This window comes from Panulirus ornatus, chromosome 17 (assembly GCF_036320965.1).
Source record: "Panulirus ornatus isolate Po-2019 chromosome 17, ASM3632096v1, whole genome shotgun sequence".
Classification (NCBI taxonomy): domain Eukaryota; kingdom Metazoa; phylum Arthropoda; class Malacostraca; order Decapoda; family Palinuridae; genus Panulirus; species Panulirus ornatus.
The window spans coordinates 50,032,495-50,057,494 of record NC_092240.1 but is presented as its reverse complement, the minus strand read 5'-3'; the positions used below and the strand labels follow the sequence as shown (position 1 = coordinate 50,057,494).

At 43.6% G+C, this 25,000-nt stretch overlaps 1 protein-coding gene across 1 annotated transcript in view; it reads left to right on the top strand.

The window, feature by feature from the left end:
• LOC139754737 (uncharacterized) overlaps window positions 1-25,000 on the top strand; it is a 379,522-nt gene that overhangs the window by 304,487 nt on the left and 50,035 nt on the right. Inside the window, exons 5-7 of the mRNA XM_071672455.1 lie at window positions 4,966-4,989; window positions 7,724-7,987; window positions 14,884-15,050. Coding sequence (XP_071528556.1) covers window positions 4,966-4,989; window positions 7,724-7,987; window positions 14,884-15,050 — 455 coding nt within the window. The remainder of the gene's footprint in view (window positions 1-4,965; window positions 4,990-7,723; window positions 7,988-14,883; window positions 15,051-25,000) is intronic.

Genomic DNA, 25,000 nt, shown 5'->3' with positions numbered 1-25,000 from the left:
TACTAGCTTTCGAATGCGTATTGCCAGTTCGTGAGACACAAGCTAGTTAGGAAGATGTCAGAGTAAACTCTGCTGAACTGTGGGTATCGAAGGCCCTCCTGTTACCAGAAGACCTCGAGGACTTCTGGATGGACAAAGACCATCGGGGATTTTCAAGTTCTCGTAACCCGCAAGAGTGACCAAAAGCCCTTGAGTTCTAGGTTACGGAAGGACCATCAGAAACCCACACGAGGTTTTGGATTAGGATCCGTGGACTCCAGGATGATGTCCAAGCGTTCAACAACAAAAAAATAGACCCTCCAGGCGTTGGAAGACCAGAGGTCTCTCTTGGTAGTCTATGGACTGACGAATGATGCCCAAGAGCTAATGGAGGGTCTTCGAGAGTTGGGGGGGGGCGGTGGCGCTAAAAGGACCACCTTAGAATCAACGGTGTATCAGTTACCAAAGACCTTCAGATTTCGAAAGGAGGGGGTTTGGTGTTTTCTAGCGATCTTGGAACAGTCGCCTACGAAGACCACCGAGGACCAAAGAGACTTGTATTTCAGCAGTATATTGTATTTAGATCCTGTGGTACAGCTCTGAAAGTGAACCGGGGGTGGGAAACGTGTCACTCTTAAATAGAGACATTGGAAGAAATTGCGTTTTGGCACTACTAAATCTATTTAGGTCTGAAGTGGTACAGGAAAAATGTTCAGTACGAGAAAGAGAATGGATATTATCACAAGGAGGTGGGTAGGAGGAAGAAGAAGAGCAACGAGGTGATCGGTGTAAAGTGCAATCATCATAAATGTGAAGTTTATGAGAAAGCTCAAGGACAGAAGGTCAATTTCAGTGATATGGAAGCGAGTGGGCGACAGGAAAGAACCTTGAGGAAGCACAGCTATCGTTACGATAGATGGGAAAGTCGCTACGTCCACTCATGCAATGGAACGGCTGGAGAGGAAGCTATACATCAATTAACAGTACAATGAAGGGGAGTTTAAATAGCATAGACTGTATGCCACACCCTGACAAGAGAATTGATGTCTAGGTTTACCATAAAGTGTCATTAGAATCCTCGAGAGACGTGAGTCATATAGAAGTGATCATATAGAAGACGATTCTGTAAAATCCCGACTGGTGATGAGAAAGACAGCAATGGGATTCTAAGCGTCTTTGAGAAAGCGAGGGTTAAGGTGTCTCACAGAGAGGCTGGAGGAAGGAGAAATGAGAGGAATGGGGCTATAGGAGCTGTTTTTCATGAAGAAAGTCTGCTGATTCGACTCCTACTGACTGACAGACTTGTCTGGTCCTTACTGGTTGACCAAATGCATCCCCAATAGCTTGTGTATTTTCCCAGCCTTTCCTCTTGTCTTCCTCCTCATCGATCTATACCCCAACTTTGCTGACTGATAAAGCTTTTTGGGTACGAATCATAAATTTCCTCTTGATTCATCTGGTTATTTCTACTTCTAATCCTTCGCCCATTATCGCACTGAACCATTAGTATCCCATTATCCCTGGCTAAGGTCTTCCGAATGCTTTCCCCCAGTTCGAAGTGGACAAGGCAATGTGTCGCAGATGGCATCCATTCTCGAGAACTTAAGGGGTTGTGCCTCTTCGCTTCTTATCCTTGATCGTTGCTCACCTGTTTCGTCTGTGTCTAAGATCCCAGACTTATACTTCCTCTTGTAGCCCTGCCTTGGTGAAGCCCATCCCAGAGAAAGGAGATCGCTTTCGAAACCCATCCAGCTATAGCCCCATTCCACTCATTTCTCCTTCCTCCAGCCTCTCTGTGAGACATCTTAACCCTCGCTTTCTCAAAGACGCTTAGAATCCCATTGCTGTCTTTCTCATCACCAGTCGGGATTTCACAGAATCGTCTTCTATATGATCTCTTCTATATGACTCACGTCTCTCAAGGATTCCAATGACACTTTATGGTAAACCTAGACATCAATTCTCTTGTCAGGGTGTGGCATACAGTCTGTGCTATTTAAACTCCCCTTCATTGTACTGTTAATTGATGTATAGCTTCCTCTCCAGCCGTTCCATTGCATGAGTGGACGTAGCGACTTTCCCATCTATCGTAACGATAGCTGTGCTTCCTCAAGGTTCCTTCCTGTCACCCACTCGCTTCCATATCACTGAAATTGACCTTCTGCCTTGAGCTTTCTCATAAACTTCACATTTATGATGATTGCACTTTACACCATTCACCTCGTTGCTCTTCTTCTTCCTCCTACCCATCTCCTTGTGATAATATCCATTCTCTTTCTCGTACTGAACATTTTTCCTGTACCACTTAGACCTAAGTAGATTTAGTAGTGCCAAAACGCAATTTCTCCCCATATCTCTATTTAAAAGTCACACGTTTCCCCCCCGGTTCACTTTCAGAGCACCAGAGTTTAACATATGTTTGGGGCCACTGTTTCGTGTGCTGTCATCCATGTGTTCTCGCCTTGGACCCATTGGCTTTCGCACGGCTGCTGTTTCCCACAGTTTCTATGTGCGGACCGACCACTCGAGGACCAGCCGTCATGTGAAATTGTGCTCTTTCGTCATACCATTTTCCAGTGACCTCTCCACCACTCAGGACCATGTTTATGAACCCTGGCGAAGCCCTTGATTGACATACGCCTTCTTTTTCTCCACCCCTTTCACCCGCAGAGCCTTTGAATAGGGTATAGTTTGCCCCTGTCATGTCGATGGCCAAAGAAAGGTGAAGATGGTGGCCATTAGGGACCCAAGAACTCCCAGATACCAAAAGCTACTGGTAATCTATGGAATCTGGGGTTTCGAAAGTAGTGCCAAGGGCGTCACAGGCTCCTCTGGATGCTGGAAGGTTATTGGGGACTCATGGAAACCATCAAGTACTGGAAGGCTTTTAAGGAACCTGGAAATCCCCCAGTTACCGAAGAGTCGCGAAGGAATTTGAGGGCTTCCAGTTGCCGATGGGCTGATGGATGGATACCTTACGGTTTTCCAGGTATGGAGAACCTGCTGGGGTACTTGAGCTTGAAGGTAGGTCCGGCAAGGCTACCGGAGTGCTGACGTCGTAGTCCCACGAGTGATGGCAGTTCCATATCCCTTGTGACTGTTGAAGACACGGTGTGGAGGGGGCTCTTGGTTACCAGTGAGCCTTTGGGGTCAAAGGGCTGCTGCTTACCAAGGCGCTGCTGGGGGGTGTCGGTCTCTTTGGGATGGCGACTTCCAGAGGGGAACTCGTTGGCTTCTCCATAACAGAAGGGCTACTGCAAGTCTCTGACCATTAGTTACCGTAGGGGATACAAAGGAACTCTTTGGCTTCCAGAGAATATTGGACAGAGCCGAGACCGCAGCAGCGTCTTAGAAGGTAGCATTGTACTGCTATGGGGTCCCTGGGGGCATTCAGCTTCTGAAGGGTCTTTTGAGAACCCTCTCACCCTTCCAGGTAATGAAGGGACTCCAGGAATCTAATTAAGCTTTGGAGGAGAGCGACTAAGGTCCCCCCCGGCCTCCATGTTAAAGGACGAAGACCCTGGAACGTGTTTACTTCTTCGGTATACAAGGCTCGCTGGCAAACCTGAAGCAGCAGAGATCTCATGGATTCCAGGACACCACGAAGGGACAATGGAAGATATTGAGAGACAGCTGAAGATTCACATTCTCCTGAGCACCGCCCGGAGGAGTGTTTGAGAACGCCTGGAACGGTGAATCTCGAAGACTGTCGAGGATACAAGGGGGTTTCTTTGAGACATCGAAGTACCCAGGAGGAAACAGAGGTCTCACATTCCTGGATGCTGAAGAATCATTTGAGGACAGAAGACCTGGGCAAAATGGAGGGTTGTTGATAACCCAAGGCCTCTTTGCGTACGCGTAGCGACTGGAGACTTATGACCTTCGTTTCCCAGTGGCTGTAGAAGACCCATGTCTCTACGGAGAGGAGTCGTCTAGTAAATACCACTGTAAACCAAAGAAATAGTCACCACGTAGCTGTAAAAGAGGACCTCGAAGCCATGGATATTGATGGTCAACCAGTGGGATGGTGGTGTAAGGTTTCTAGTACCTCCTACATGTTTCCCTGCTTCAAGACGTAAACATCTCTGGTACCGAAGCGCAAATCGAAGGACCACGACCTCCGAGACGTTGCTCAAGATGGAAACCTTTCTCGTTTACTGCAGGAGTACAGAAGACTCGCGAGGCCCTGGCTGCCGAGGGGCTGGCTTACTAAGTAAGGAGCCGCGCGTAGGTCCTGGTGCTTGGGGCTACGGAGGGCACATAACCCCACTTCCCCCCATGGCTACCGAAGGGCTTCTGAGGAGCGAGAGGGACTTGAGGAGATTCTCCTCCTAAGTTACCAACTGACCAATGTTTGCTTCCAATTGATTATTTCCTTTTTTTTTTTTATGTAGAAAAAGAAAATATATATTTTGGACAGCTATGGATTGTCATCCCATTCCAAATAGGCGATTTTCCAAAGAGGACTTGGTAGTTAGATTGGAAACCGTTTCCTTCAAAAGAACTCAAAAAAATTAAAAAAAAATATCTCTAATTCAATGCACATGCACCTGAACTCTCATTTACGTATTTCTCCTCACGTAGTTTATTTCCTTTATAATAAATTGGCAGGGAAAGGTTTATCATGGAAATTATATGGACACATCTGTAATTAATAATCCTTTTAATTAGTCGTATTGGCATTGTGGTCAACAACCCTTTGTTGCTATAAGCCTCAGTAAAGGATCAGAATCCATAGCTCTCTGTCTCTCTCTCTCTCATTTTTTCCTTTTTGCCATCACACATAGATTTAATAGCCATATGAAATGCTTTCCATTTCCTTTTGACCAGATTCATATTATGATTTTTGTGTGTGATTTTGATGGAGCCATTTTGTTGTGATATGATGCATTCATATGATTGAAATAACTGCCGTTATTTTTTCCCTTGATATATGTAATCCCTTTAGATATACATTCTTGTTTGTTTACGTTCTGTGCTGCGTAGCGAAACCCCCGGGGTCGAGGAGGGGTAAGGTTAAACCCTGTTGGTGCCAGCGTTCGTCTTTAAAAAAAGCTTCCCTACTTCACCAGCTCTTGCTTCGTCAACCGTCCAGTCATCGTTGTGGGCTTTGCTGTCTCTCTAACCCCCCACCATCCTATCTCTAATGTTGTCTCTCTCTCTCTCACTCTCACTCTGTAGCTTCTCCTGTTCTTCCTCCCTTCGTCTTGCCCGGACCAATGCCAACGGGGTCTGGTTTTTCGTGCACTCACTCCTATCTACCATCCTATCTCTAATGTTGTCTCTCTCTACTCTCACTCCGTAGCTTCTCCTGTTCTTCCTCCCTTCGTCTTGCCCGGACCAATGCCAAAGGGGGTCTGGTTTTTCTTTGCTCACTCCTTATCTCACTCCATATTCCCCTTTGTTGGCTCAAGGTCTGTTTCGCCTCATGCTATCTCCTCCCTCTATTCTTCTCCCCACTCTCACTCCGTAGCTTCTCCTGTTTTTCCTCCCTCCGTCTTGCCCGGACCAATGCCAAACGGGGTCTGGTTTTTCGCACTCACTCCTATCTACCATCCTATCTCTAATGTCTCTCTCACTCTTACTCGTAGCCTCTCCTGTTCTTCCTCTCTCCGTCTTAGCCCGGACCAATGCCAACGGGGGTCTGGTTTTTCGCACTCACTCCTATCTACCATCCTATCTCTAATGTTGTCTCTCTCACTCTCACTCACTCTGTAGCTTCTCTTGTTCTTCCTCCCTCCGTCTAGCCCGGACCAATACCTAAGGGATCTGGTTTTTCGCACTCAATCCTATCTACCATCCTGTCGCTAATGTTCTCTCTCTCTCTCTCTCTCTCTCTCTCTCTCTCTCTCTCTCTCTCTCTCTCTCTCTCTCTCTCTCTCTCTCTCTCTCTCTCCCACTCACTCTGTAGCTTCTCCTGTTCTTCCTCCCTCCGTCTAGCCCGGACCAATGCCAAAGGGGTCTGGTTTTTTGCGCTCACTCCTATCTACCATCCTATCTCTAATGTTGTCTCTCTCTCACTCCACTCCGTAGCTTCTCCTGTTTTCCTCCCTCCGTCTTGGCCGGACCAATGCCAAAGGGGTCTGGTTTTTCGCACTCATTCCTATCTACCATCCTATCTCTAATGTTGTCTTCTTTCCCCTATTTCCATTTATTAACTTTCCTGTTCTCCCTCACTCACTCCGTTCCTTGTCTGCCGGACCAATGCCAAAGGGGTCTGGTTTTTCGCACTCATTCCTATCTACCATCTTATCTCTAATGTTGTCTCTCTCTCCCTCTTTCACTGATCCCTTTTTTATCTCTTATCCTCCGTCACTGGTTCTCCTCCTAAAGCCACCCCTTATCTTCCCCCTTGTGGTAAAGAGATGTATTTTCTCCTCTTGCCATTTTCTATTCCGACGACCCGCGCATGGTACTGGGCGGTTTAACTGTCAAGTCTCCCACTGTCAACTTGCGGAATGGAGACGTTCTGTGCGGATTGGTGTGGTACGTTTTCTAGGACTTATCTCCCTACCACGTGCAGTCACCCCTTAAAAAAAAGAAAAGGAAAACGAAAATGATTAGTTTAACCTATGACAAAAATTGGCATTTGGGGGCACGTTAGTCACTTGGGTTTGTTTACCTTTGACAGAACGTGGAAAACAGGCCTAATCAACCATCCGCATAATTCGTCTCGTATGTACATATGTCCATTGTGTTTTCGTTTTTCTTCCACCACTTCACCACACTTTGTCTATCCTGGATTGCACATATCTATATCTATATATATATTATAATTATAATTATATTATATATATATATATATATATATATATATATATATATATATATATATATATATATATATATATATATATATATATATTCACTGTCCCTTTGATTTATTCCACGTTTTATTGAGTGTACCCTAAAAAGCCTTGCCATGTAGAAGGCTTGGAAGGGGGCACTTCTCTCTCCACCTCAGTTTTTCGTCACCCTTTCCAAGCTCACCTCTTTTTATTTTTTTTTTTTTTCCAAATCCCTCTCACTATTCTAACACTTAAGATCACACTGTTAGCTAATATTGTGCCCCTCTCATCTAACAAATTGCTGTTTTCATTCAGGCATGGTACTCGTTTTCTTTGATATATATATATATATATATATATATATATATATATATATATATATTAATTTTTTTTCCTTCATTCAGTTTTCCTTTTTTTCTATCATTAAGATGTAAGTTAAGGAGTGTTGTATGTGATGTCGTATTGTTTTATTTGTTTGTTTTTTATTTGGGTGATGATGGAGTTTTTGATTTAGATATGGTTTTTTGAGATAAAGTAAAAAAGAAAAATATATATTATAGATTCAGTGATGTTTTTTTATATATAATATAGGTGTTATTAATTATATATATATATAACCGTCCCTTTTATCACGTCTATTTCAAAGAAAACATTTTAATTGTCTTGCCATACGTCAATTCAAGCATCAAAATTTTTGTAATTTTTTTTTAGTCAAATTTTTAAAAGAAGAAAAATTTTTAAATTTGATTTTTATGATGAAGTCTTCACCAACCAAACCATAATAAAAAAAAATCATTGTTCACTGAACACCATTACCCCTCAATTTTTATTTTAATACCTATTTATCCATTTATTTAAGGGGAATAAAGAATAATAGATAAAATGGAAGATCAGAGATAGGCCTAGCAGTCCTTCTTTCACCTGAATGCCAATGACCCAGCTGGCTTCTCCACCAGGCCTCCCGACGCCACTGCGCAGCCCGCGTGGGTCACCGCGCACCTCCCCACACGGCTCCCCCAACGCCTCCCCCAAACACTCCCCCGCCGCCTCGCCGAAGGCGGCGCAGCCGAAGGGCGGCGCGTCGTCGCCCGGCTGCGCGTACCGGTGCGTGCACGGTTACCTGTGCGGCCGCGTGTCGCTGCTGCACGTGTCCGTGGTGTGCGTGCTCCTGGGCATTACTCTCCTCGTGGTCGGTCTCGTGCAACTCGCGCCCGGAGCTGGTAAGAAGACCCCGCCATTACGGTGTCTCTCTCTCTCTCTCTCTCTTCTCTCTCTCTCTCTCTCTCTCTCTCTCTCTCTCTCTCTCTCTCTCTCTCTCTGTCTTGCTAGCCATTTAAGTTGGTTGGGGTTCTTATGCTGTTTGAGAGAGCTTGGGGGGTTTAATGAGGTTGAGTGTGTTGGAGTTGGGGGTTGAGTGTGTTGTAGTTGGGGTTGAGTGTGTTGTAGGTGGGGTTGAGTGTGTTGTAGGTGGGGTTGAGTGTGTTGTAGGTGGGGTTGAGTGTGTTGTAGTTGGGTTCAGTGTGTTGTAGGTGGGGTTGAGTGTGTTGTAGGTGGGGTTGAGTGTGTTATAGGTGGGGTTGAGTGTGTTGTAGGTTGGGGTTGTTTGTTAGTTGGTGTGTTGTAGGTGGGTGTTGAGTGTGTTGTTAGGTGGGGTTGAGTGTGTTGTAGTTGGGTCAGTGTGTTGTAGGTGGGGTTGAGTGTGTTGTAGGTGGGGTTGAGTGTGTTGTAGGGGGTTGAGTGTGTTGTAGGTGGTGGGTTGATGTTGGTAGTGGGTTCAGTGTGTTGTAGGTGGGTTTGAGTGTGTTGTAGGTGGGGTTGAGTGTGTTGGGTGTGGGTTGAGTGGTTAGTGTGTTGTAGGTGGGGTTGAGTGTGTTGTAGGTGGGGTTGAGTGTGTTGGGGGTTGTGTGTGTTGTATGTGGGGTTGAGTGTGTTGTAGGTGGGGTTGAGTGTGTGGTGGTGTGTGTTGTAGGTGGTTGAGTGTGTTGTAGGTGGGGTTGAGTGTGTTGTAGTGGGGTTGAGTGGTTGAGTGGTGAGTGGGGGTTGAGTGTGTGTGTTGGGGTGTGGTGTGTGTAGGTGGGGTTGAGTGTGTTGTAGGTGGGTGTGTTGTAGTGTTGTAGGTTGGGGTTGTGTGTGTTGTAGGTGGGGTTGAGTGTGTTGTAGGTGGGGTTGAGTGTGTTGTAGGTGGGGGGGTTTGAGTGTGTTGTTGGGGGGTTGAGTGTGTTGTAGGTGGGGTTGTGTGTGTTAGGTGGTTTGTGTGTTGTTGGTGGGTTGAGGTGTTGTAGGTGGGTTGAGTGTGTTGGGGGGGTTGAGTGTGTTGGGGGGTTGAGTGTGTTGTAGGTGGGGTTGTGGTGTAGGTGGGTTGAGTGTGTGTAGGTGGGGTTGAGTGTGTTGTAGGTGGGGTGAGTGTGTTAGGGGGGTGTGTGTTGTAGGTGGGGTTGAGTGTGTGTGGGGTTGAGTGTGTTGTAGGTGGGGTTGAGGTGTTGTAGTGGGGTTGAGTGTGTTGTAGGTGGGGTTGAGTGTGGTTGTAGGGTGGTGGTTGGGGTTGGGTGTTGGGTATGGTGTGGGTTGTGGTTTAGGTGGTTGTTGGGTGTGTGGTGGGTTGATGGGTGGGTGGGGGTGGTGTGTTGGGGTTGGTTGTTGGGGTGGTTGTAGGTGGGTTGTGGTTGTTGGGTTGAGTTGTTGAGGTGGGTTGGGTGGTAGGTGGGGTTGAGTGTGTTGTTAGTGGGTTGTGTGTGTGTAGGGGGTTGAGTGTGTTGTAGGTGGGTTGAGTGTGTTTAGTGGGGTTGAGTGTGTTGTAGGTGGGGTTGAGTGTGTTATAGGTGGGGTTGTGTGTGTTGTAGGTGGGGTTGAGTGTGTTGTAGGTGGGGTTGAGTGTGTTGTAGGTGGGTTGTGTGTGTTGTAGGTGGGGTTGAGTGTGTTGTAGGTGGGGTTGAGTGTGTTGTAGGTGGGGTTGAGTGTGTTGTAGGTGGGGTTGAGTGTGTTGTAGGTGGGGTTGAGTGTGTTGTAGGTGGGGTTGAGTGTGTTGTAGGTGGGGTTGAGTGTGTTGTAGGTGGGGTTGAGTGTGTTGTAGGTGGGGTTGAGTGTGTTGTAGGTGGTGGTTTTGTAGGTGTTGAGTGTGTTTAGTGGGGTTGAGTGTGTTAGTTGGGGTTGAGTGTGTTTGGTATGTGTTAGGGGTTGAGTGTGTTGTAGGTGGGGTTGAGTGTGTTATAGTTGGGTTGAGTGTGTTGTAGGTGGGGTTGAGTGTGTTGTAGGTGGGGTTGAGTGTGTTATAGTTGGGTTGAGTGTGTTGTAGGTGGGGTTGAGTGTGTTTAGTGGGGTTTGAGTGTGTTGTAGTGGTGGGGTGTGAGTGGTGTGTATGGGTGGGTTGAGTGGTGTGTGTTAGTTGGGGTTTGGTGTGTTATGTAGGTGGGGTTGAGTGTGTTATTGTTGGGGTTGAGTGTGTTATAGTTAGGGTTGAGAGTGTTATAGTTGGGTTTGGTGTGTTATAGTTGGGGTTAAGTGTGTTATAGTTGGGGTTGAGTGTGTTATGGTTGGGGTTGAGTGTGTTATAGTTGGGGTTGAGTGTGTTATAGTTGGGGTTTGAGTGTGTTATAGTTGGGGTTGTTATACTGACTAAGATCTTGAACTTAAGGAACTTAAGTGTGTTGTAGTGGGGTTGTTACACTGATAAGATATTCAGCTGAACGAACTTGAGTGTGTTATGTAGGTGGGGGTTGTTGTACTGATACAGACCCAATTGTTTGAAGGAATTTGAGTGTGTTGTGTCATAGTTGTAGATGTGATATTAATTTATAACCTGTTGTTTGAGGGATATGAGTGTGTTATATTATAGCTGGGATGGTTTTAAGATATTTGAGTGTGTTGTAGGTGGGGGTGATGCATGGATAAGGTCCACAACCTATTGTTTTAAGGTATTTGAGTGTGTTGTAGGTGGGTGTGATGCATTGAAAGGTCCAGAACCTATTGTTTTAAAGTATTTGAGTGTGTTGTAGGTGGGTGTGATGCATTGGTAAAGTCCAGAACCTATTGTTTTAAGGTATTTGAGTGTGTTGTAGGTGGGTGTGATGCATGGATAAGGCCCAGAACCTATTGTTTTAAGGTATTTGAGTGTGTTGTAGGTGGGTGTGATACATGGATAAGGTCCACAACCTATTGTTTTAAGGTATTTGAGTGTGTTGTAGGTGGGTGTGATGCATTGATAAGGTCCAGAACCTATTGTTTTAAGGTATTTGAGTGTGTTGTAGGTGGGTGTGATGTATGGATAAGGTCCAGAACCCAATGTTTTAAGGTATTTGAGTGTGTTGTAGGTGGGTGTGATACATTGAAAGGTCCACAACCTATTGTTTTAAGGTATTTGAGTGTGTTGTAGGTGGGTGTGATGCATTGATAAGGTGCAGAACCTATTGTTTTAAGGTATTTGAGTGTGTTGTAGGTGGGTGTGATGCATGGATAAGTTCCAGAACCTATTGTTTTAAGGTATTTGAGTGTGTTGTAGGTGGGTGTGATGCATGGATAAGGTGCAGAACCTATTGTTTTAAGGTATTTGAGTGTGTTGTAGGTGGGTGTGATACATTGAAAGGTCCAGAACCTATTGTTTTAAGATATTTGAGTGTGTTGTAGGTGGGTGTGATGCATTGATAAGGTGCAGAACCTATTGTTTTAAGTATTTGAGTGTGTTGTAGGTGGGTGTGATGCATTGAAAGGCCCAAACCTATTGTTTTAAGTATTTGAGTGTGTTGTAGGTGGTGTGTGTATGATAGGTCCAGAACCCAATGTTTTAAGTATTTGAGTGTGTTGTAGGTGGGTGTGATCATTGAAAGGTCCACAACCTATTGTTTTAAGGTATTTGAGTGTGTTGTAGGTGGGTGTGATGCATTGATAAGGTGCAGAACCTATTGTTTTAAGGTATTTGAGTGTGTTGTAGGTGGGTGGTACATTGAAAGTCCAAACTATTGTTTTAAGATATTTGAGTGTGTTGTAGGTGGGTGCGATGTATGGATAAGGTCCAGAACCTAATGTTTTAAAGTACTGGGGTTGTAAGGGGCTAGACAGTAGCGTAGTGGACAGAATTACGGTATATACCTAGGTTAGATGAAGGTAAACACCCTTCAAAAACCTTTTTCAAGTCGGTTTTTTTTTTTCTGACCATCTTAAGCCACCATAAAACCCACAAGGTTAAACCCAGTCTCTTGGCTAATTTGCATAAAGGTTTACGTTAATCTCATTATACGCGTTGGGGCATCGCCCTTTTTTGCAACTTCATCTATCCTGGCCCTGAGCCAGGTGTCCAATTTGATCGATCCAAGCCCCTCAGGGTGGGTGGATGAATCACAGCTGCGTTGGCTGACGACCCACTTGGCCGTCATGGGATTCGAACCCATACATTCGACCGGGCGGGTGAATGCGTCGACCGAAGTTGAAATTGGAAAAAAAAGTCTGTCCCTGTTCAGGAATGAGGGATTAGGGAGTGGGAGGGATGGAGGAACGTTAAGGATGAGGGATTAAGGTGAAGGATAGGGAGTGGGAGGAGAGATGGAGGAACTTTAAGGGATGAGGGAATTAGGGTGAATGATACAGAGGGGGGGAGTGAAGGGGGGAAGGGGTGCATGGACGTGTGCTGGGGAATGGGAGAGAATGATAGAGAGGATGGGGTGGTGAAGGAGGGGAGGGGCGGCGGAGCAGGGAGGGTGTGTAGACAAGAGGGGAAGTAGATCTGGGTGACAGTTTTTGTGGACCCGTGACACGAGGCCATTTAGAGAGGGAGTAAATGGAACGAGGAAGAGGGGGGGGGGCGGCTTGACGTGGGGGTTGGAGAGGGGGGGGGGATGTCATGTTGATGGAGATGCATTGACTGATGTCACCCCAGAGTTGGAAGGGGGAAGGGGGGGACTCGATGAAGATGGAGGACAACGACCAGGGTCCGAGTGTTTGGACGACCAGGGTCGAGTGTATGGGTTCGAATCCTCGTTTGTGGCAGGAGGTCCACAGTCAATGCAGCTGTTCATCGGACCCTTCTTAGGGGTTGGTCGATAGAATGGGTATCTGGCTTAGGTTGTCAGTGGATCGAACCACGGGCCATACGAAGCAGTCATGCGTACAACAGGCCCACGGAACTGGTGTGGTGTGGTGTGGTGTGGTGTGGTGTGGTGTAGTGTGATGTGTGTGGTATGGTGTGTTGTGGTGTGGTGTGTTGTGGTGTGGTGTGGTGTGGTGTGGTGTGGTGTGGTGTTGTGGTGTGGTGTGTGTGTGGGTGTGGTGTGGTGTGTTGTGGTGTGGTGTAGTGTGGTGTGGTGGTGGTTGTGTGTGTGTGGTGTGGTTGTGGTGTGGTGTGGTGTGGTGTGTTGTGGTGTGGTGTAGTGTGGTGTGGTGTGGTGTGTTGTGGTGTGGTGTAGTGTGGTGTGGTATGGTGTGTTGTGGTGTGGTGTGGTGTGGTGTGTTGTGTGTGGTGTGTTGTGGTGTGGTGTGGTGTGTTGTGGTGTGGTGTAGTGTGGTGTGGTATGGTGTGTTGTGGTGTGGTGTGGTGTGGTGTGGTATGGTGTGGTGTGGTGTGGTGTAGTGTGGTGGTGTGGCCTGTGTGTGTGTGTGTGTGAGTGAGAGAGCTTCAAGTGTGTGGATGTCGAGTTCCCTTCCTTGTAAACTTGCTCACTGTATATGTATTGACCGTGATGATATCCCCTTCCCCCCCATGTGTTGTGTTCTCTTAATGATGAACTCGTAAATGATTTACCTCTGCCTCTCTCGTATGTAAATGATTTACCTCTGCCTCTCTCGTATGTAAATGATTTACCTCTGCCTCTCTCGTATGTAAATGATTTACCTCTGCCTCTCTCGTATGTAAATATGTGTGTGTGTGTGTGTGTGTGTGTGTGTGTGTGGCAGCCACACAGACAATCCCTGATACAGACAGACTACAGAAATATGTATTATATATGTGTGTGTCATTACGACTTCAGTCTTGTGCTGTAACATTAATTACAGTGTTACAGTTGAGTATTGATTACAGAGACGGTCATATAGGCAAATATATGATTACAGGCTACACCTTACACTGTCTCAAATGATTACAGACATAGTCTACCAGGTTACAGCTGTAATCGCCATAGCTATAATTGATTACAGGACGCTTAGGCTAGCAGATGATAGTGTATGATTATACAGAGCTGTAATCGCCACATATACAGGCTTAGGCTGCAGATGTGATTACAGCTGTAACCTTCCATTTGGCAACAATTGCCATTTACAGCTGTCACTTTGCCATGCCATTTACAGCTGCCACTTGCCATGCCATTTACAGCTGCCACTTGCCATTACAGCTGCCACTTGCCCATAGCATTGCATTTTACAGCTGCATGCCATGCCATTAGCGCCATTGCCATTTTACAGCTGCACTTGCCATGCCATTCAGCTCACTGCCATGCATTTACAGCTGTCACTTTGCCATGCCATTTACAGCTGCCACTTGCCATGCAACAGTATTACAGCTGCCACTTGCCTACCATTAGCCATTTACAGCTGCACTTGCCACTTTACAGCTGCATGCCTGCCATTACAGCTGCCACTTGCCATAGCCATTTAACAGCTGCCACATTGTGCACTCATGCCATTTACAGCTGCCACTTGCCATGCCATTTACAGCTGCCACTTGCCATGCCATTTACAGCTGCCACTTGCCATGCCATTTACAGCTGCCACTTGCCATGCCATTTACAGCTGCCACTTGCCATGCCATTTACAGCTGCACTTGCCATGCCATTTACAGCTGCCACTTGCCACACTAACATCATTACCACAGCTGCTACGTATTGCAGCGCAACTGATTTGATGATATAATGTTTACCTTCGTCTTGAATTGCTTCCAAAAATGCTTGCTGAGCTAAAGCCAATATATATATATATATATATATATATATATATATATATATATATATATATATATATATATATATATATATATATATATATATATATTGACGGTTTGTGCCATGTATATGTACTTCTGTTTTCTCTCCCATCCACCTTCCCTCCTCCACCACCATTCCCCCTTCCCCAAAGTCCAATCTTCCCTTCCTGGCCGCCCCCCGTATAGCACGGCATTTCATCACTGTTCCATCTACAGCGATCGTGTCTGACTTCGGCCTCCCTGCAGGATCGGAGGTGAACAAATACGCCATCATCGGTGCTGGCACCGGGTTCCTGGGCCTGGGTTTCTTGCTTCTCATTATCCTGTGTGCCTGCCAGAAGAACACGCACAGGCGCAGGCGTCCTCCGCAACACGTCGTCCAGGTAAGGGGGTCAACACGCGCACACACACACGCACGCGCACGCACACAAGGCTTTCTCAAGCCCTTGATGGTGTGTGTGTGTGTGGTGGGACCTTGTGTGTGTGTGTGCAATGTCTGGTCATAATGTAAGGGACGTGTGTATATATATATATATATATATAATATATATATATATATATATATATATATATATAATATATATATATATTTATTATAATATATAATGTTGCTGGGGGGGACCTTACGTATTTTATTTGTAGAAGTAAGGGAAAGTACTATGTTGGACTTAGGTCAAATAGTATGGTACCTGAACTTTGTATATAGAACTTAGGTCAAATAGTATGAAACCTGACCTTTTGTGCATAGAACGTAGGTCAAATAGTATGAAACCTGACCTTTTGTGCATAGAACTTAGGTCAAATAGTATGAAACCTGACCTTTTGTGCATAGAACTTAGGTCAAATAGTATGAAACCTGACCTTTTGTGCATAGAACTTAGGTCAAATAGTATGAAACCTGACCTTTTGTGCATAGAACTTAGGTCAAATAGTATGAAACCTGACCTTTTGTATGTAGAACTTAGGTCAAGTAGTGTGAAACCTGACCTTTTGTATATAGAACTTAGGTCAAATAGTATGGAACCTGGCCTTTTGTGCATAGAACTTAGGTCAAATAGTATGAAACCTGACCTTTTGTGCATAGAACTTAGGTCAAAGAGTATGAAACCTGACCTTTTGTGCATAGAACTTAGGTCAAGTAGTATGAAACCTGACCTTTTGTGCATAGAACGTAGGTCAAGTAGTATGAAACCTGACCTTTTGTGCATAGAACTTAGGTCAAATAGTATGAAACCTGACCTTTTGTGCATAGAACTTAGGTCAAGTAGTATGAAACCTGACCTTTTGTATATAGAACTTAGGTCAAATAGTATGAAACCTGACCTTTTGTATGTAGAACTTAGGTCAAATAGTATGAAACCTGACCTTTTGTATATAGAACTTAGGTCAAATAGTATGAAACCTGACCTTTTGTGCATAGAACTTAGGTCAAATAGTATGAAACCTGACCTTTTGTGCATAGAACTTAGGTCAAATAGTTTGAAACCTGACCTTTTGTATATAGAAGTAAGGTCAAATAGTATGAAACCTGACCTTTTGTATGTAGAACTTTGGTCAAGGAGTATGAAACCTGACCTTTTGTGCATAGAACTTAGGCCAAGTAGTTTTTCATTGGTAAAACTATGAAATAAGTTAAAGAAAAAAAAAAAAAAATATATATATATATATATAATATATAATATATATATATATATATATATATATATATATTATATATTCCTATGAGTCCAGGGGGAAATGAAACACGATAAGTTCCCAGGTGCACTTTCGTGTAATAATCACATCATCAGGGGAGACACAAGAAAGAAATATAACAGTCAGTTGATATACATCGAAGAGACGAAGCTAGGACGCCATTTGGTAAACATGTGATTGTCCAAGACAGACAACGAGCGTTCATAAACTTATCATTTTATAAATTTCATGTACAGTAAAGTTATCTAATTTGTATAGATCATCAGTAATATCAAGATTATAATTCCTTGTGTATCTGATAATAAAAGATTCAGTGATATTTCTCGTGGTAATAGAGTTAGAGTTAATAAATGAGATGGCATTACTCCAGTCAATACAATGATCATAGTTTTTAACGTGATTAAACAAGGCATTTGATTCTTGTCCCGTTCTTATACTATATTTATGTTGCTTAAGTCTAACAGAAAGATCCTTACCAGTCTGCCCAACATAGAATTCATCACAATTTCCACAAGGCACTTTATAGATGCATCCAGGAGAATTTTCTGGTGAATTCTTGATAAAGATATTTTTTATAGTATTATTGTTGCTGAAGGCAACATTTACATTAAAGGATTTAAGCAACATGTGAAGTAAAGTAAATAATTATCAAAAGGGAGAATTAAAAGATTCTTGGTGTCAATGGGAGGTTTGGGCTCAACTCTATAAAATGATTTCTTTGGTGACTTAAGGGATTTATCAATGAAAGATCTAGGGTACTTTAAGTTAGCAAAGAAATCATTTTATAGAGTTGAGTCCAAACCTCCCATTGACACCAAGAATCTTTTAATTCTCCCTTTTGATAATTATTTTACTTTACTTCACATGTTGCTTAAATCCTTTAATGTAAATGTTGCCTTCAGCAACAATAATACTATAAAGAATATCTTAATCAGGATTTCACCAGAAAATTCTCCTGGATGCATCTATAAAGTGCCATGTGGAAATTGTGATGAATTCTATGTTGGGCAGACTGGTAAGGATTTTCTGTTAGACTTAAGCAACATAAATATAGTATAAGAACGGGACAAGAATCAAATGCCTTGTTTAATCACGTTAAAAACTATGAATATTGTATTGACTGAAGTAATGCCATCTCATTTATTAACTCTTACTCTATTACCACGAGAAATATCATTGAATCTTCTATCATTAGATACACAAAGAATTATAATCTTAATATTAGTAATGGTCTATACAAATTAGATAACTTTATTGTTGATAGAATTTGTAAAATGATAAGTTTATGAACGCTCGTTGTCTGTCTTGGACAATCACATGTTTACCAAATGGCGTCCTAGCTTCGTCTCTTCGTTGTATATCAACTGACTGTTATATTTCTCTGTTGTGTCTCCCCTGATGATGTGATTATTACACGAAAGTGCACTTGGCAACTTATCGTGTTTCACTTTCCCCGTGGACTTGTAGGAATATCTTGATCACGCGCAAAATTGTGATCCTTTCCATATATATATATATATATATATATATATATATATATATATATATATATATATATATATATTATATATATATGATATTGATCATAAGTAAGCCATACCCTTCAGACTTAACATTCGTAAGGTCATATGCGACACCAGTTGTGCACGGCGGTACGCTTGTGACGACGTACGACTTGTGCACGCGACGACCCTTGCCAGACGACACCTGTGCACCGGGGCGACTTGTGCAGACGGCGCCCATGTGCACGACAGGGCGACCCATGGGTGTCATGGCTTAAACCAAACATTTGCGCTTTTTGGGGGGCCGGAGGCTGGTTTGGGGATTCGAACCCTGTGCTCTCCTTGAATCTTCCGTCTTATCATCATTTCACGATTCGGTCAGGTTTATATATGTGCTGTATTGTCGGGGGGGGGGGGGGGTCTGTGACTTAATTTGGTATCGCTGTGGCCACTGGATTTTTGTATCGTGTGTTTTGATACGCTAATTGTGGATCGTCTTTTCTTTTTTTTAATTAACCGTGGTTATCAAATCGTATATATATATATCTGTATGTATATATTTATGTAATGTTTGTATGTATGTATGTATGGGTAAATGGGTATGTTTGAAGGAATAGTGGTTCCAACAATGTTGTATGGTTGCGAGGCGTGGGCTATGGATAGAGTTGTGCGCAGGAGGATGGATGTGCTGGAAATGAGATGTTTGAGGACAGTGTGTGGTGTGAGGTGGTTTGATCGAGTGAGTAACGTAAGGGTAAGAGAGATGTGTGGAAATAAAAAGAGCGTGGTTGAGAGAGCAGAAGAGGGTGTTTTGAAATGGTTTGGGCACATGGAGAGAATGAGTGAGGAAAGATTGACCAAGAGGATATATGTGTCGGAGGTGGAGGGAACGAGGAGAAATGGGAGATCAAATTTGAGGTGGAAGGATGGAGTGAAAAAGATTTTGAGTGATCGGGGCCTGAACATGCAGGAGGGTGAAAGGCATGCAAGGAATAGAGTGAATTGGAACTGGGTGGTATACCGGGGTCGACGTGCTGCCAGTGGACTGAATCAGGGCATGTGAAGCGTCTAGGGTAAACCATGGAAAGCTTTGTGAGGCCTTGGATATGGAAAGGGAGCTGTGGTTTCGGTGCATTGCACATGACAGCTAGAGATATGAACGAATGTGGCCTTTTTTTTTTGTCTTTTTTCCAAGCGCTGCGTCGCTGAAGCGGGGGATTAGCGATGCTGTTTCCCATGGGACGAGGGTAGCGCCGGGAAATATTCAACTTCGCTTCTCGTAGCCTTGGGGCAAGTGTGAGTTTAGTGGGTCCGCCATGAAACCCACCAATGTTTCTTGGGTTTCCAACACACCCGCTATAGTAGTAGACAAGTTATATAGTTCATATATCATATAGTTATATATATTTTGAGGGGACACCCTCGCTATAGTAGTAGACAAGTTATATAGTTCATATATCATATAGTTATATATATTTTGAGGGGACACCCTCGCTCTAGTAGTAGACAAGTTATATAGTTCATATATCATATAGTTATATATATTTTGAGGGGACACCCTCGCTCTAGTAGTAGACAAGTTATATAGTTCATATATCATATAGTTATATATATTTTGAGGAGACACCCTCACTATAGTAGTAGACAAGTTATATAGTTCATATATCATATAGTTATATATATATTGAGGGGACACCCTCGCTATAGTAGTAGACAAGTTATATAGTTCATATATCATATAGTTATATATATTTTGAGGAGACACCCTCACTATAGTAGTAGACAAGTTATATAGTTCATATATCATATAGTTATATATATATTGAGGGGACACCCTCACTATAGTAGTAGACAAGTTATATAGTTCATATATCATATAGTTATATATATTTTGAGGGAACACCCTCGCTATAGTAGTAGACAAGTTATATAGTTCATATATCATATAGTTATATATATATTGAGGGGACACCCTCACTATAGTAGTAGACAAGTTACTTTATGTACGAGTAATTTTTTTTCAAGCTGGTTCGTTTTCGATGGTTCGTTCCTGGTCGTTTTCGAAGCTGGTTCATTCCCGGTCGTTTTCGATGGTTCGTTCCTGGTCGTTTTCGAAGCTGGTTCGTTCCCGATCGTTTTCGATGGTTCGTTCCTGGTCGTTTTCGAAGCTGGTTCGTTCCTGGTCGTTTTCGAAGCTGGTTCATTCCTGGTCGTTTTCGAAGCTGGTTCATTCCTGGTCGTTTTCGAAGCTGGTTCATTCCTGGTTGTCTTCGAGGCTGGTTCATTCCAGGTTGTCTTCGAAGCTGGTTCATTCCAGGTTGTCTTCGAAGCTGGTTCATTCCAGGTTGTCTTCGAAGCTGGTTCATTCCTATAGAAATATTAGTATTATAAAATTTAATACAGAATAGTAATGGGGATAGGGAGCAAGAAACTTGCCACGATTCCCGCGTGTCGTGGGAAGGCACTAAAAGGGAGGGAGCTGAGGGGGGCTGGAAATCCTCCCCTCTCGTTTTTTTTTTTTTTTTTTAAATTTTCCAAAAAAAGGGAACAGAGAATTGGCCAGTGAGGGTATTTCCCTCAAAGGCTCAGTCCTCTGTTTCTTAACCCCTACCTCGCTAATGGGGTGAAATGGCGAATAGTTTGAAAGAAAAAAGAAAGTAATGTTTGATATTTGATACAGAATATTAATATAGATATTTGATGTTTAATACAAAATGATTGGAAACTTGTGAAAGCAGTGAGAAATTTGCCCCCCCGCCAAAACAGAAAATATTTCTCATTAATCTTGAATCAGTTTCAGATAACTCGATGGGGAAGATAAAGAAAATGACAGAGAAAAAAAATAATAATAATAATAATCTTGATGAATACGTTAATTATAATTTCAGATAATCATTTCTCTTCGAGTATTTTTTATTAAAATCCGCAAAAACTTTCCCATCCGCTAGAATGCACGTCTGGCCTCTGTTGTACCGCATATTCAAAGGCATTTTGATCAGGCAACACTCCGTAAAACTCGTGTGTAAGATTACGATCTTATAATTACAGGAATGAACCATGCCCCTGCCCAGAATTTAATGCGGGTTTTTTCCAAAACAGAAAGTAAGATACAGGCATTTTAAGTATTGAAGGCTCACAGAAGGTAGAGCGTGGCGGAGGTGCGTTACCACAGGGCCACGTCTTTGGGCCCCATGCTGTTTTGGGTACATATTACCCCACAGGGCCACGTCCTTTGGGCCAATGCTGTTTGGGGTGCAAATAACCCCACAGGGCCAGGGCCCCCTTTGGGCCCCCAGGGCTTTTTGGGGGGGCATATACCCCACAAGGCCAGGGTCTTTGTGCTATGCTGTTTTTGGTGCAAATACCCCCCCCCGGGGGGGGCCCAACCCGTCTTTGGGCCCCATGCTGTTTTGGGTACATATTACCCCACAGGGCCACGTCTTTGGGCCCCATGCTGTTTTGGGGTGCATAATACCCCACAGGGCCACGTCTTTGGGCCCCTATAGCTGTTTTGGGGTTCATATACCCCACAGGGCCACGTCTTTGGGCCCCATGCTGATTGTACTTGTACATAAACACCCCACATACCGAATCTAAGATTTATCCCTTAAATTAGCAATCATTTTATAGAGCCCAAACCTCCCATTGACACCAAGAATCTTTTAGTTCTCCCTTGTAATAATTATAATTTTTACTTTACTTCCCATGTTGCTTAAATCCTTTAATGAGGAAGTCGAACTCATACAATTGAACAAGAAAGTTAAGGGTAGGGAAAAATATATATATATCCAAGAGATCTTTAGAATCGAATTTAGTAGCGAGGAATTTAGTGAATGAAATGTGACTTTGAGAAACGTAAGGTCCCGCACTTTTGGAGACGAAGGACGAAGTGCTGGGGGGGGGAAAGAAGAAGGATCCACTGTCCAAAGTAGAAGAAGAAGAAAAGTATGTTGGGGGGGGGGGGCAAAGTACAGATGATGGCAAAGTATATTATATGCAAAAAGGACCGTCGGCCATGTCATGCTAGGAAGAGCCACAATAATTTTGAAGACAGTGGTAAGACCTCACTCTTGAATAGCCTGTCCATTTCTCGCCTCCACAGTCCATCAAAGGAGGAAGACTCGAACAAACACAGAGATGGCGCACCATACTAATTCCAACCCTGAGAGGAGGAGAGAAAGAAAAAGAAGAGAATTTACAGAAAATTGACTGAATGAGGAAAGACTGTCATGGGTGAATAGTTTCTCTAGGGTTGTTTACAGCCCTCTTATTCCAAAATTGAATTGACAATGTAAATATCAAAGGCAGACATACGAATGCACTACAGTTACAAGAACACATGGGATTGAAACGTCCTAAGGGAGAGGCTGTCATATGGGATTAGATTTCTTTCTTAAGACCTTTTGAGCATTCGAACCAATTACCATCAAAAACACTATTGATATGAACTCGTTTCGTGCCTTTCAAAAAATGGGCAAGGGAGATAACTTATCAAATTAGTGATTTTATTAGATAAGATTTGTGTGGGAGGGCAAAAAAAAGATCAAAGAAATTGATGTGTAACTCAAAAATCGTGTCTCGCTTTCCTTTCGAATACGCCCCCCTCACCTTCGCAAAAACCTTGAAAAGAGAATAGATTTTTTTTAGCACGAAATTGGCCAGGGTCATTCGACCATTAGTGTCAAAGTGTCTCCGTGCTATTATTGGTAGATCAAAGGAGAATCGTGGTGTTTACATATCATTCTTGGCGCTGAATGGTTGTTGCAGCAGCCAATGGCCAGGGATGGTGGGAGAAAAAGTTGAGGGGGAATTGAAGAAGGAGAGATTCCATTCTTGGTCCTCTGTTGTCGTCTCTCTCTCTCTCTCTCTCTCTCTCTCTCTCTCTCTCTCTCTCTCTCTCACTCTCCTCTCTCTCTCTCCATCTCTCTTCTTTTCGTGTGGCTCCAAACTAGGAGGCCCGTGTGTGGACTCCGGGCTCCATCCCAGGGGGCCGGTGTATCTCTCCCTCTCTCTTTATTTTCTCTCTTCTCTCTCTCCACTCTCGTCTTTTCCCTTTTCTCTCTCTCCTCTCTCTCCTCTCTCCTCTCTCTCTCTCTGGACTCAAATGTTTTCCAAAATAAAAAGGGGGCCGGGGTAAACTCTCTCTCCCTCTCCTCTCTCTCTCCTCTCTCTCTCCTCATCCTTTCTCTCTCTCCTCCTCCACCCCTCCCCTTCTCCTCTCCCTCCTCTCTCTTTTTGTGGACTCCCACTAGGAGGCCAGTGTGTGGACTCCGTCTCCAGTCTAGGAGGCCGTGTATCTCTCTCCTCTCTCACTCGTCTCCCTCATCTCTCTCCCTCTCTCTCTTCTCTCTCTACTCTCTCTCCTGGACTCAAATGTTTCCAAACTAGAGCCGGTGTATCTCTCTCTCTCCTCTCACTCTCTCTCTCCTCTCTCTCTCTCTCTCTCTCATCCTCTCTCTCTCTCTCTCTCTCTCCTCTCTCTCTCTCTCTCTCTGTGGACTCCAAACTAGGAGGCCAGTGTGTGGAACTCCCGTCCTCCAGTCTAGGAGGCCGGTGTATCTCTCTCTCTCTCTCTCTCCCTTTCTTCTCTCTCTCTACTCTCTCTCCATCTCCTCTCCCCTCTCTCCCCTCTTCTCCTCCTCTCTCTCTCTCTCTGTGACTCCAACTAGGAGGCCATGTGTGGACTCCGTCTCCAGACTAGGAGGCCGGTGTATCACTCTCTCTCTCTCTCTCTCTCTCTCTCTCTCTCTCTCTCTCTCTCTCTCTCTCTCTCTCTCATCTTCATCTCTCTCTCTCTCTCTGTGGACTCCAAACTAGGAGGCCAGTGTGTGAGTGGAATCCGTCTCCAGTCTAGAGGCCGGTGTATCACTCTCTCTCTCCTCTCTCTCTCTCTCTCTCTCTCTCTCTCTCTCTCTCTCTCTCTCTCTCTCTCTCCCTGTGGCAGGAGGAGCAGCGCATCTCTCGCTCTCTTATTTGATTGTGTGGCTCTCCAAGGCCCGGCCTCCTTATTGTGTTATACTCTGGTGCAGTTTTCGTGTAGGTTATACCACTGTGGTCTTGTAGGTAAGAGTCTTATAGATTACATTACTGTGGTCTTGTAGGTAAGAGTCTTATAGATTACATTACTGTGGTCTTGTAGGTAAGAGTCTTATAGATTACTTTACGGGTGGTCTTGTAGGAAAAAGAGTCTTAATAGATTACATTACTGTGGTCTTGTAGGTAAGAGTCTTATAGATTACATTACTGTGGTCTTTTAGGTAAGAGTCTTATAGATTACATTACTGTGGTCTTGTAGGTAAGAGTCTTATAGATTACATTACTGTGGACTTGTAGGTAAGAGTCTTATAGATTACATTACTGTGGTCTTGTAGGTAAGAGTCTTATAGATTACATTACTGTGGTCTTGTAGGTAAGAGTCTTATAGATTACATTACTGTGGACTTGTAGGTAAGAGTCTTATAGATTACATTACTGTGGTCTTGTAGGTAAGAGTCTTATAGATTACATTACTGTGGTCTTGTAGGTAAGAGTCTTTTTAGATTACATTACTGTGGACTTGTAGGTAAGAGTCTTATAGATTACATTACTGTGGTCTTGTAGGTAAGAGTCTATAGATACATTACTGTGGTCTTGTAGGTAAGAGTCTTATAGATTACATTACTGGGGTCTTGTAGGTAAGAGTCTTATAGATTAGATTACTGTGGTCTTGTAGGTAAGAGTCTTATAGATTACATTACTGTGGTATTGTAGGTAAGAGTCTTATAGATTACATTACTGTGGACTTGTAGGTAAGAGTCTTATAGATTACATTACTGTGGTCTTGTAGGTAAGAGTCTTATAGATTACATTACTGTGGACTTGTAGGTAAGAGTCTTATAGATTACATTACTGTGGTCTTTTAGTAAGAGTCTTTATAGATTACATTACTGTGGTCTTGTAGGTAAGAGTCTTATAGATTACATTACTGTGGACTTGTAGGTAAGAGTCTTATAGATTACATTACTGTGGTCTTGTAGGTAAGAGTCTTATAGATTACATTACTGTGGTCTTGTAGGTAAGAGTCTTATAGATTACATTACTGTGGTCTTGTAGGTAAGAGTCTTATAGATTACATTACTGTGGTCTTGTAGGTAAGA